Here is a 13926-nt window from a genome sequence, read left to right as displayed (position 1 = left end):
CAGGCAATGAATTGGACTTGGCGATGAAATCCCATATCAGTCCTAAGTGTACAATCTCACAATGGCCGAATCAAATCGTGAAGACTGAAGTTCAGAGCATGTATTTCTGCATCTGTGCTGCCGTTCCTAAAGCGAGTAGAAACAGTGTTTTCTGTGTCAACAGTTCCAAGGATGTCCGATCTAGTGGCTCACTTGTGAGATGTTGGCGTACAGCATTCAAGTCCCAAGCTGGTGACTTAAACCTGATTTGTTTGGTCTTCCAGCTTGAATGAGTGTAGTAGAACGAGCAATTCTAGGTGACTTCTGCCAGGTATGTCGATAGTGTGGATCCTTTAAGTCTTCTGGTATGTCGGAGATAACGTAGGTAGTCCACCATTTGAGGATGTGTAGCTTTCAAAACAGTGAAGTTTTTCCGCTTGGCATATATCTCAAATTGCATCCACTTATAGTCATGTAAGTTGCGAGTAGATCTGCAAGAAGCTGGAACGATGTCGAACTTCCGTTTGATTGTTTGGTGTGCAGATGGACGAGTGGGTTCTTCCACTCTGGAAGTTTGAACAATGGTTGCCCTAGTTCTTCAGCGAGTACTGGGAACCATTCTCTCGCTGGTCAGCAAGCCTCTACCAAAGTCAGTTGTAGCAGCATCTTCTGTTTTATCTTTCCAATAGCAATCGCAAGAAATAATGGAGGTGGGAATGCATAAGCATTCAGTCATTCCCCAGAGATTTGTCATTCTTATCTTCTTGCATGTTGTAAGCAAGCTGTTTTCCATGAGAAGTCTATATGAGGCTTCCTTGCATGTCGCAACAAACTGTCATCTGTTCCTGCAAGACAGCACTGAATCTGCTCTATGCCTCATGAAGACAACAGAATGCTGCTGTTGACTGCTACCTGGGCTGTAAATGAAGTATCTCACCGTTATCTTTTACAGTTGTTGTGAAGTAAATTCCATGCTTCCTTCATGACGTGTTGACTACATTGACTGGATGGAATCTTCTGGTGTTAAAGGGAAAACATTGGTATGCTCCTTCCACATGCGCTGATCTAATAGCATAATCCACATTCTGCTAATGCGTTCAGCCATGTATATGCACATGCTCCTGTAAAGGATGTAGATCGTGTTAAATGGTGATGACAATCCATATCTCAAGCAGTAGTGTCTTGACGATACATGCGGAGAACTCTTCCTGCTGAAGTGATTCATCCAAGGCCTTCATCGCAACTGACTTTAAAGATATCCACAACCTTTGCTTTGAAGAATGGTTGCAGGCTTCTTTGATGAATTGCTAGACATCATCCAATGATGAAATGAAACATACAGCTATATGGATTAGGTCTTGGTCTAGCCCATTTGAAAACCAAGATGAAATCTTGGGAGTCCCAGAAGACATCTTCTTTTTCATCCTCTGACGCAGGCCCACAACAAGTTCTCCTGCAAAAGCATTCGCAAGTGGTCCGGATGGGTTCGATGAACCTCGTCACTCTGTCAAACCTCTGTGTGCATCCCTGGAGTGCTTGTCATTCCATAAGTGCTTTCACGCAGGCCTGCGCATGGAGTCCTCATCCGGCGAATGTGAAAACCGACGTCAATGTCTGCGATGATCTAGGGATGTATCCAACAATCCTTGCAGCTGTGACAGGATACGTACATACATGTATACTATCACCAAGTCAATGAAGAGTGCTTCCTCTAAACTGTGTTGAGATGATACAGCTGATGGTGAAGATCTTCGTGAATGGGAGCGTTACCATCTTCTTCATCCAACAAACCTACTAAGGCTGTCAAACTGGCATGCAAGGTGACTGCAGTAGAAGCCAATGACTGATGATTGTGTTCCTTTTCCAACTGCAGCTCCATAAGGTCCATCATGTGAGCAGTGAAATTTTGCATGAAGAGGCTGGTGTTAAAATGCTCCATGGCTGTAGATTCACACAAGCATCCGACACTTTAAGTTGAGACACTGTCAATGTCTGCGGTGAACGCAGACTCTCTGAAGGTTGCAGCGTCGTTCTAAATGCAGCTGATGAAGGTCTAGTAAATGCTGCATGATTTCCTGAAGCTCTATACGTCAGGTAGTAGGAGTCGAGATTCATCTGGATGTTTCGTTCACCGGGAGGGCTGATATCACTGCTGATGGACTTCATAGAAGAGCTGGTCCATTGTTTCAGCAAAGATCTTGTAGTTGAAGTCTTGGAGGAAGACTTCAACTTCTTAGGCTGTGGCAACAAGGATTCTGACAATGATCTCATCTGAAACTTGGACATAGTCTCACTGGTCTCTCAACCATGTCCCCTTCCCCGGGTACATCTGGCGATTCACTATAAACACGAATATCATCAGCAGATAACACACAGTTGCTAGACACAGAATCAACCAAATTAATAGACCTAACTTGAGAGAGCCTACATTGTTTTCCCCCAGCTCTTCCTTGATCAGTATATTGATACAAAACTACAGTTGAGTACTTACAATGTTTGCTGTGATGCAACACACTGTGCTATGGCACAGGTATAGCGCAGGTAAACACTGTCATCCACAACAGTCATCAGAAGAGAAAAATAACCAGGAAAAATAACGAGTCATCAGAAGATGACATATCCCCCCGGCCCCCACATATTTGAAAGGACAAATCATCCAACAGTTCCTTATTGTGTTTGGACCATGTCAGAATTGTTTCCATGGAATTCATGAAAAATATAAATATATTTGGAATCAGTCACCATTTCAAGATCTGTCACTTATATCTGTCAAGATCTTTTAAAAGATATTAAACTGTTTTCGAGCTGTGCTCTGGAAACGAAGTCAACAACATGTTCATGGAAAAGAGAAAATAATACATCACAAAAACCTGTAAATAGCAAAAGGCACCCCTTTGTGGTCTGCCACACATATCTACCAAGTTTTACGGACAGATATTAAGAAGGTTTTGAGTTCTGCTCCGGAAACGAAACACACCTCACTTTTGAGAGTAAGTCCAAAACGTTTCCATGGAAACCAAGAAAATAATAAATCCCCAAAACCTGTAAATAGGAAAAGGCACCACTTCAACTTCTGACTGATATATATACCAAGTTTTGCAGAAAAATATTGAACAGCCTTTGAGTTCTGCTCCGTAAACGAAACCCACCCCAGCATAAGACTAACACTAAAATGTTCCACTTTGGGGTCTGCCACACATATCTACCAAGTAACACTGACAGATATTTAGAAGTTTTTGAGTTCTGCTCCAGAAACAGAACTCACCTCTCACTTTTGAGTGTAAGTCCAAAACGTTTCCATGGAAACCGATAAAATAATAAATCACAAGATCCTGTACATAGCAAAAGGCACCACTATAGGTTCTGACTGATATATGTACCAAGTTTTGCAGAAAAACATTGAATGGTTTTTGAGTTCTGCTCCGGAAACGAAGCCCATCCCTCCATTTTGAGACTTAGTCCGAAACGTATCCATGGAAACAGAGAAAATAATAAATCACAAAAACCTGTAAATACCAAAAGGCACCATAGGTTCTGACTGATATATCTACTAAATTTTGCAGAAAAAACATTGAACGGTTTTTGAGTTCAGAAGTCAGAATCATTTCCACTGAAACCCAGAAAATTATAAATCACAAAAGTCTGAAAATAGCAAAAGGCACCACTTTAGGGTCTCCCCGACATATCTGCCAAATTTTTCAGAAAGATATTTAGAATTTTTTGAGTTGTCCTCCGGAAACAAAGCCCATCCCTCCATTTTGAGACAGAGTCTGAACCATTTCCATGGAAACCCAGAATTTTATACATCAAAAAAGCCTGTAAATAGCTAAAGGCACCACTTCAGGTTCAGACTGATATATCTACCAAGTTTTGCGGAAAAATATGGAACGGTTTTGGAATTATGCTCTAGAAACTAACACCAAAATGTTTCATGGAAAAACAGAAAAAATAAAAATACCACAACTCTGCAAATAGCAAACGGCACAACTATAGGGTGAGATTATTATACTTATCAAGTTTGGTCTAAAAATATTGAACAGTTTCTGAGTTATACTCCTGAAACAAAATGATTATGGATGGACGGACAAGGCGTCGATTATATCCCCCCGCATTACAATCGGGGAGGATAAAAATATTTTGAATGGTTAGTTAGAAGTATTCTTCATTGAAGTCAGGTGCTGAAAACTGTATGTTACAAGCTTAACATGCAGTTAAACATGCTGAAATCTTCAAAATGTTGCCATGACCTAGAAAATGAACTGAAGGTCACCAAGAGCGGCTGGGGTCTGTGCCTTTCCTAGGTTTGACTCAGTGGCACTGGTGATAAATGCCACCAGGTTCAGCTCCTGCATGAAAGTTTGCGCAAAGCTTATATCTATATCTGCATCAAGACTGCTGCACAATGGATTTATTCTGAGAAGGCTGGGTACGTGCAAAGCATTTGCACCTTGGGCTGCAGATGACCCAAAGAGGGTTGCTGCAAGTCGGGATGATCTGACTGGCCATACCCTGTGTAAAATGTTGGAGTTGGGGTCGACATCTGATTGACTGTCTGTGGTTGAAAAAAGATCTGCATCAGTGCTCTAGCCATCTTCAGGAGCTGACAAGAAACTGCAGCCCAACTACTTCAAAGACATCTACATGAAGGAGAAATCTTCTACTTTATAAGCTAAAATCTGCTGAGATTGCCCTCCTGCAAATCCCGGTCAGCCAAAGGTGCAAGAATAGACAGTGGTTGATCAGTCTATTTCTGTAGATGCAGGTAACCACTGCAGCTGAGTCTGTGCATAGGGTTGAGTCTGCACAGAGGGTCGAGTGTCCATGAACAGACTATTCTGGAGAGAAGGCTGCATGCACAGGAACCTCATCTGCTCGAAGGCAGGAGTCTTTGACGAAGGCAGGCTGTCCACTGCATGCAGGCAAGTGTTGGATGTTAACTGTGCAAACCTCTGCTTCTGTGAGATTATACGCACCAGTGAACTTCTGGCTGCAGGGCCAGTGGAGGTAGCGTGTTTTCAATCTTGCAGTCGGTCGACTGCTGAGATGCAGGCTATCAGGTCATCATGGGCATCTCATACAGCTGTAAACTTCTTCAGAGACGTCTTACTTAAGGGATGCTTTCTCAACTTTGCCAGCTTAAGGAGATATGACCCTCATTATGGCTCTTCTCTGAAAACGGGCTGAGTGTGTAGGGGATTCAGATTTCTCTGCTAACTCTTGAAAATCCCATGAGGTAATGGGAGGATCCTTACCTCAGAAATGACAACAGATTATTACCAAACTTAGTGCTAGACAAATGTGCACAATGTTTACACCTAGCAGTAAGAATGAAGACAGAAGAATGGCAAGTGCAGCATGCAGGCTGTGGATCACGTTCAGATAACCTGCATCTGCATAAACACCAACTGATATGAATCCAATCAAGAAATGTGCGTAAAAATATACCCAGTCATTTAGGCTGAATATGATATCAAAGGATCCCAGATACATGCGCACACAATAATTATATTATATATAATAGAACAGTAGTAGTTATAAAACAGACAAGAGGCATCCACCCAACCATCACGTAGGGAGAAAAAGGAGTGAGTGACATAGCAGATAATTAAGTGGGACACTGGACATTTGGGGTGAGCTATTTCAAGACTGTTCACTAGGCAACACTAGGACAGAGGTTTCGACTATACCTCGGAAGAAAGTGGAGATGAGCAATAAGGCATGAGTCAGGATAAGGAAAATTTTAAGATTTGAAAAATAAAAATTATTTATCATCATGGAGTCTTGTTCTGTTGAATGCATTTGATACTTTCAAATCTAAACAAATATCATTGTTACTTTTTAGAACCAGTGACATTATTTTATGGTGCTACCAAATGTTTAAGTTAGGTTGCACTCAGTGCAGGTACTGGAAAAACAACATCACAGCCTGCCAGTCATATCTACACAGATACTCACTACTTGGACAGCCTGCTCTTGTCCTCCTCTGGATGTGGGGCAATGTCCTTGCCAGCCTTCCACAGGTCATATCGATCTGGCTGAAACCGCTTGACAAATGTGTCCATGCTGATTTTGACCCCATCCTTCCGACACACACACTGGAGCAAAGTACACACAATAAGTTCCCCAACACACAAGTCAGAAGTCATCTGCCACTCACTGCTGTACAGTGCACATGAAATGTTATCTGCCCAACTGCAGTACAGTGTACACAAGTCATCATCTACCACACACTGCAGTACAGTACACACAGGACGTCGTCTGCCACACACTGCAGAACAGAACACACAGGATGTCATCTGCCACTCACTGCAGTACATAGTACAGTCGTGCCCCGTTTATCCGAACACTTGGGTTTTTATTTAAATTGTCCAGATAAGCGAATTTCCGGATATCTGAATCACAAAGAAACATACAAAGAGACGAACATAGTAGGCATCAGACATTGTCTTCATTGATTACACATGAACAAATATCAGTGCATACAATGTCTCATACCTGTTCATACAGTTATGCTCGCTTGAAGAATTCAATCATAGCCTTTTGCACTGGCTGTATAGAAAAGCGAGAGGACTTTCACCGGTCAGTTCATAACTGTCAACATTCACAAGAACATCAACAGTAACAGTCACAGTTGCAACTTGTGCACAGGATCTTAGTACATTGCAAAGTTCCGACAAGGCCATGACTTCTAATGGGTCCTCATTTGATTGGATAATATTCACATGACAAAAGCAGTTAGCAATAGTTTTTTTGCTCACAGCTGTCCAGGCTTGTTTGATCACCCGCATTAATTAATTATAGTGACCCACAAATTGACACGCCTCAAAATTAACTCAGTGTCACCTTGCTACTCAGAGGTCGTTAATCTTCTCACGCTTCAAAATCAGCCGACTTCTTAGCTACGTCACCCGAGGCCCTCGGTAATCGCGTGTGTAAGTATACAGGTCCTCAACCATCCGGATATACGAGACAAAAATGCATATAATTTAGTGATTTGTATGTGAAAATGACCCTATGGTTACAGAAAACGGATTTCCGGATAGATGAGTAATTTTACAACGTTGTGAATTCGTTTTAAGGAATTTTCGTTCGGAAGGGGAGTTTTCCGGATATCTGAGGCTCGGATAAATGGGGCACGACTGTATTCAAAACGTCATCTGCCACACACTGAAGTACAGCACACACGTGATGTCATCTAACACACATTGAAGCATAGAACACACAGGACATTATCTAACACACACTGAAGTACAGAACACACAGGATGTTATGTGCCACACATTGTAGGACAGTATACACAAACGTCATTTGATAAGCACTGCTGTCAAGTGCACACAAAACATCACCTGCCACACACTGCAGTACACTACACACAAAACGTACAGTACACAGACTACTAGTCTACCCCACCAAGACTCACAATGCAGTACAGTAATCCTTCTCTATTAAATTAACTTCAATGTATGAGTGTCCATCAGTCACAAATCAACAAGTGAATCATCATGTCTGTTGATGCAAGTTTCCTATACAAAGATCTATTTTCATTTACTATTTTTTTTTACCTAACCGACAACATGATATAGTTTTTTAATACACAAAATAGCAGCTCTGCTATGTCCATGGAAAATATATTTTTTTCTTGGCCTTTGTTCCACGTTATGTATGACACAGGGTCATCTGCGAACCCTAAATCTTATGGTGAGAGGACAGCTGCACCAATCAGATCGTATACTGTATACATCACAACTATTAACACATTTTGGATTTCCTATTCAATATTTTAAATAGATGAGGCAGTGAAAAAAAATGTAAAATGAAAGTAAAAAAATATGGGGATTGTTTGAAATTGTTTTCATTAAATATCCACCTTACCAATCAGGCTAGCTAGACACGATTTTAACTAGGCACACAAGGTTGTTTGAACGATGCTTAGTGTCAATCCCTGCTGTGTCTCACCTGCAAGCATCTCTTTCCATATTCCACCCATCTCTCCGTAGCAAAGTTTGTAGATTCTGCACAGTTAAAGCCATGGTTGTATCCCGAGTGGTATCCATATGGAAAGGTGATCATGAACTCCCCTGCTTCTTGTGTAATCTAACAGAAGGAAGATCATCATCCATTTACAGTACTGAGAGTTAGCAAACAGAGTGCCATTACCACTTGAGACATCAGTCATTAAAATTAGGGTAGTTATCCAAAGACCTTAATATATGGCATGTATTACTTTTGAGTATTGAGAGATGATTGTGGTGTCACCAACTTTCTCAATATGGTGCACTAAAGTATGCAGAACTATTTGAGAATGTACAAGAAAAAGGTTTATCTTGTTGTAAGACACCTATCGTAAGACACGTCCATATGCAGGAACATGAGGTTCAGTTGCTGCAAGCCACCTATCATATTGTTTTATGCCACTTTTAGCAATATTCCCACAATATCACAGCTGGTGACACTAGGAACAGCCTTCACACATTGTACCTGTGTGGGGAATCGAACCAGGGTCTTTCGGATGACAAGAAAATGCTTAAACCACTACACTACCCCACTACCCCTCGGTCATCATGTGATGAGACTAACCTTGTTATATGGTATGGAGTACTGCTTGAGAATATGCGGGGAAATTAGTGTCATCTTATGACGTAGAAAGGCTGGACAGGCCTGGAAGCTGCTTGGGAAGAATCCTGGAATGGAAAACCTATAAGTCAATATATGTCATAGTATGGACACTGAGTCTTGGTACTAATGAAGAAGAATAACAATACTGCAAAAAAACTGACTTTACTTGGAGAGGGTGGGTGAGAACGCAGCTCTCAGAAATATTCTAGCAATATCACAACAGGGTTCACTAGAAGTGGGCTTCATCCATGTGGGGAATTGAACCTGGGTCTTCACTGTGATTACAACCGCTTAGACTACTAGTCTACCCCACCATCCAATATTACTTGGAACATGTCAACATAACATGAGGTCCTGGGGACGCCATGAATCAACCAGTATTATATATACTACTCAAAAAAAGAAACGCATAACTGAAAATTGTTAACAATTTATAGAATTAAGGTTCTGTAATACAGGGCAGTCATGAAGAAAACCTGAGTGAACATTAAACGGTCCAATGCTGCAAAAAACTGTATGTCACAAATGACAAATGTTCCAAGGTCAAGGTCACAGAGCAGTCAGGATCTCGACAATAGCATCAATGGTTGCTTGGCATCAGCATCCCATAGAGTGGACCAGAATCCAGACGAAGTGCCTGGGAATGAGTTGGTACTCCTCAATCAAGGCCACAGGGCAGGTTACGTCTGTGGCTGAGGGTCACGCCGTCGCACAAAACAATCCAATTTGTCCCACAAATGTTCAATAGGGTTAAGATCTGGTGATCATGAGGGTCAATCAAGAGCCTGAACATTGTTCGGGGCAAGGAAATCCCTGGTTATTCTTGCTGTATGTGGTCGAGCATTATCATACTGAAAAATGACGTTCTGGCGGTTCATGAAAGGAAGGATTTCATCGCTGTAACGTGGAGCTGCCAAATTGCCCTGGACCTGAATGAGATCTGTCCTACCACTGTATGAGATATCAGCCCAAACCATGACCCCTCCACTACCAAATCTGTCCACGTCCTGTACACAATTTGCAGCGTAGTGTTCATTAACGATGTTGATATATACATGATTTCCCGTTGGGACGTCGTAGCATGTAACATGACTCATCACTGAAGATAACAGTTTCTACTTTTGCAATGGCCAAGGGAGATGTTGGCAACACCACTTTCTACATTGTTGCCAATGTTGACGTGTAAGGACAGGTCCTCACAAAGGTCTTATGGAACAAATACCAGCCTCATGTAAGCAGTTCCTCACAGCCTGATCAGAAATTGTTCTGAGTCCTGGCACTACTGGTGTTGTGTAGGATGCTGTGGTAAACCTGTTCCGTCAATGTCGAGGCCAAATAGAACTGTCCTGAGAGGGCGTGGTCACATGGGGTCAACCTGACCTGGGGTGATCATGTGTTGACGCTTGCAGCTGGTAGTGATGCCAAAGTCTTGCTATGGTACTCTGTGACAGATTCAGTTGGATTGCAAATCGTAGACAGAGACTCCCCAGCCTCCAAATGACCAATCGCATTGTTGCACTGAGCCTCAGTAACTCTAGGCATGACTTTAACACCAAATTTAAGGTTGTCAACTGTGGCAAGAGCATTGAAACCTCCAAGACTTTTATTGGAAATAATGCATGGAATGCGGGCACAAAAGTATGAATTTTTCCCCATTCACAATTTATTGCATTTATTGAGCAAAACAGATTTTGATACGTTTTGGCGAGTTGTCCTCAATGGCAATGGATTCAAACTCAGAAATGTTTGCAGACAGCGTTCACCATAGACATACTGATCACATAGACACCAATGATTCATGTTACATGGAAAAATACCACCTATGCGTTACTGTTTTTTTGAGTAGTTAACAAAAACTCAATGGATTCTCCAGCACTTGACTACTTGTCATATTATCATCTCTGTCGTTAAAAAGTCAGGACACCTTTATTGCTGATAAAAAGCACAGTGAACCCTGACTGACCTGCCATCAAAGGTCACTTCAGTGTTCCATGGTTACTGTCATGCCAATCAAACAAACACAACAATTGGCTTGTAACAAGTCACAAATTGCTTCCAGTCACTTCCTTCCCAATTTAACCACAGGATGACAGTTATAAGACATTGGAAGATCTGTTGTGCAACCTGTTACTATAGGTAACCTGTACCAGCCATTATTATTAACATTAACATATACACAAGTGCATGCTGGTAAGTCTGTACCCTTGTAAGGATATGTCTCTCACTTCCATTATTTGCTGATGTTCCAGACCCACAGTATTCTTTTATTTCAAGTTATACTATAAGGCTGTATATGAACACCTTCGTGTCTTGAAGTATCCCAGATATTACTGTTAAGGGAATCCAAGCAACCCCTGGAAAGTGGAAGCCAGAGCAGAAACTGAAAATGGCTGAATTTTCAATCCAGTGTAAAGAAATGAATTGTATCAAACTGAATTAGCAGGATCTTTACAAAATACTTTCACTACCAAAAAAATTTCATGAGGACACAGGACATTACCTATCTTGTTCAGCAAGTTTCTTACCTTGTGCCAATCGTTCAAGTCTGCGACCATGCTCAGGCGGGATACAATACCATGACTTGGGGGCCCCAAAGTGTACATAGTTTATACTGTACAGATCCATGTCCTCTGTATGCCAGGCAAATGTGGTCTTCCACATGCCGAAATAGAGATACGCAGTGTTGACTCCCTCGATGTGGATTCCATAGTCGCCAGCTACATAGTCCAAGATGGTGCCAAGCTTATTAATGTTCCACAGCTTTTGATCTTCGTCATAGAGAGAACCCGAAATGTCGGCGCCATATATTGGTGATCCAAACGTGACATTCTTCCAGTACTTCCTCTCTAGTTCCTCATAGTCAAAGTGATTAGGAGTCTTATACCTGGCAACAAACACTGCACCTATGAGTTTCAGCTAACACCACTAATAGAATGTTACATGTTTCATGGCTGCATATCTCTGACTGGTTCTGTGTTTATTTTAGCAATGTCTATATTCTATCTAAGTTAAGTGATACATGTGTTTCTTATGATATATAACAGACTTCCTTAGGGAGAAGGTATCATCACCAAGTAAACACTAACAAGAAGACACAGTCATCAATATCCCACACATTACCTCAAATTTCAGTCTAAGTCACACTTGTTGCCATGGAAACGCCAGAAATATTTTATTCAGAACTCCAGAACTATCAAACGGCACCAGTATACCACAAGACCAATCTATGTGTCAAGTTTGGTGAAGAAATATTGAGTTCTGCTCCGGAAAAGATATATGTGCACGCGCATTTGGGGTGCATGGGGAGCATTTTAATACTCTCCGCAAAATGAGTTGCGGGGTTATATTGACCTCTGGACCAATACACATCAGAATACCAATGTCACAATTTGATATGTATCACTATACCTATCGTTGGGGCATTCCTGTGTAAATTAGTAACATTTTGAACACTGATATTTCATATTATATAACTATCCCTACAAAGATCAACATTTGTTATTCTTATAGAATAAGAAGCTATAATTTTCATCTTTGAGCATGAAAAATAATCATTTATACCTCTCAAAAAACAAAAACAAGAGTCATCAGAAGAATTGTTTCCATGGAATTCATAAAAAATATAAACACCATATATCTGTAATCAGAAAAAGTCACCATTTCAAGATCTGTCTCGTATATCTGCCAAGATATTGTGAAAATTGCTTTTCAAAATGGTTTTTAAGCTGTGCTTCGGAAACGAAGTCAGCAAAATGTTCATGGAACCAAGAAAATAATACATTAAAACAAGAATCATCAGAAGATGACATATCCCCCTGGCCCCCATATATCTGAAAGGACAAATCATCCAACAGTTACTTATTATGTTCTTAGACCAAGCCTGAATTGTTTCCAAGGAATTCATGAAAAGTATAAATGCCATATATCTGTAATCAGAAAATGTCACCATTTCAAGATCTGTCTCGTATATCTGCCAAGATCTTTTGAAAGATATGAAATGGTTTTCGAGCTGTGCTCTGGAAACAAAGTCAGCAACATGTTCATGGAACCGAGAAAATAATACATAAAAAAAAAAGGAAATAGTAAAAGGCACCACTTTGTGGTCTGCCACACATATCTAACAAATTTTACTGAAAGATATTAAGAAGTTTTTGAGTTCTGCTCCGGAAACGAAACACACCTCACACTTTTGAGAGTAAGTCAAAAACGTTTCCATAGGAACTGAGAAAATGATAAATCACAAAAACCTGGAAACAGTAAAAGGCACCACTTCAGGTTCCAATTGATATATATCTACCAAGTTTTCCTGAAAAATATTGAATGGTTTTTGAGTACTGCTCCGGAAACGGAGCCCATACCTCCAATTTGAGTCCAAAATGTGTCCATGGAAACCCAGAAAATGATAAATCACAAAAACCTGTAAAAAGCAAAATGCACCACTTTGGGGTCTGCCACACATATCTACCAAGTTTTGCAGCAAAATATTGAACAGATTTTGAGTTATGCTCCGGAAACAAAGCACATCCCTCCAGTTTGAGACTAAGTCCGAGACATTTCCATGGAAACTGAGAAAACAATAAATCACAAAAACCTGTAAAAATCAAAAGGCACCACTTTGGGGTCTGCCACACATATCTGCCAAGTTTTGATGAAAGATATTTAGAAGTTTTTGAGTTCTGCTCCGGAAACGAAACACACCTCTCACTTTTGAGTGTAAGTCTGAATCGTTTCCATGGAAACCGAGAAACTAAGAAATGACAAGAACCTCTAACTAGCAAAAAGCACCATTGCAGCTTCTGATTGGTATATCTACCAAGTTCTGCAGAAAAATATTGGAGAGTTTTTGAGTTCTGCTCCGGAAACAAAGCCCATTCCTCCATTTTGAGACTAAGTCCGAAACATTTCCATGGAAACCAAGAAAATAATAAATCACAAGATCCTGTACATAGCAAAAGGCACCACTTTGGGGTCTGTCACATATATCTACCAAGTTCTGCAAAACAATATTGAACAGTTTTTGAGTTATGCTTCGGAAACGAAGCCTGCCCCACCATTCGACTAACACCAAAATGTTCCATGGAAAAACAAAAAAAATAAAAATGCCCAATCTCTGTAAATAGCAAAAGGTACAACTATAGGTTGAGATCATTATATCAATCAAGTTTGGTCTATAAATATTGAACGTTTTCTGAGTTATGCTCCGGAAACAAAATGATTACGGACGGATAAGAGACAGCCATGTCTGTGTGATCCCTATCTGTAAACACTGGATAAGGGACAAAGTGATCCCTATCTGTAAACACTGGATAAGACAAAACCATGTCCGTGTGA

The 13926-nt window shown here is 40.8% G+C and overlaps 1 protein-coding gene across 1 annotated transcript in view; it reads right to left on the bottom strand.

Moving 5' to 3' along the window:
• Positions 1 to 13926, bottom strand: part of LOC137290447 (lysine-specific demethylase 4A-like) — a 58239-nt gene that overhangs the window by 33474 nt on the left and 10839 nt on the right. The window contains exons 4-7 of the mRNA XM_067821385.1: positions 11121 to 11479; positions 8557 to 8660; positions 7936 to 8073; positions 5935 to 6074 (exon numbers count right to left, since the gene is read on the bottom strand). Of these exons, the coding sequence (XP_067677486.1) occupies positions 5935 to 6074; positions 7936 to 8073; positions 8557 to 8660; positions 11121 to 11479 (741 nt within the window). The remainder of the gene's footprint in view (positions 1 to 5934; positions 6075 to 7935; positions 8074 to 8556; positions 8661 to 11120; positions 11480 to 13926) is intronic.

The sequence above is a fragment of the Haliotis asinina genome, chromosome 7 (genome assembly GCF_037392515.1).
Source record: "Haliotis asinina isolate JCU_RB_2024 chromosome 7, JCU_Hal_asi_v2, whole genome shotgun sequence".
NCBI classification, from domain to species: domain Eukaryota; kingdom Metazoa; phylum Mollusca; class Gastropoda; order Lepetellida; family Haliotidae; genus Haliotis; species Haliotis asinina.
This window is presented reverse-complemented; position numbering and strand designations above follow the sequence as displayed.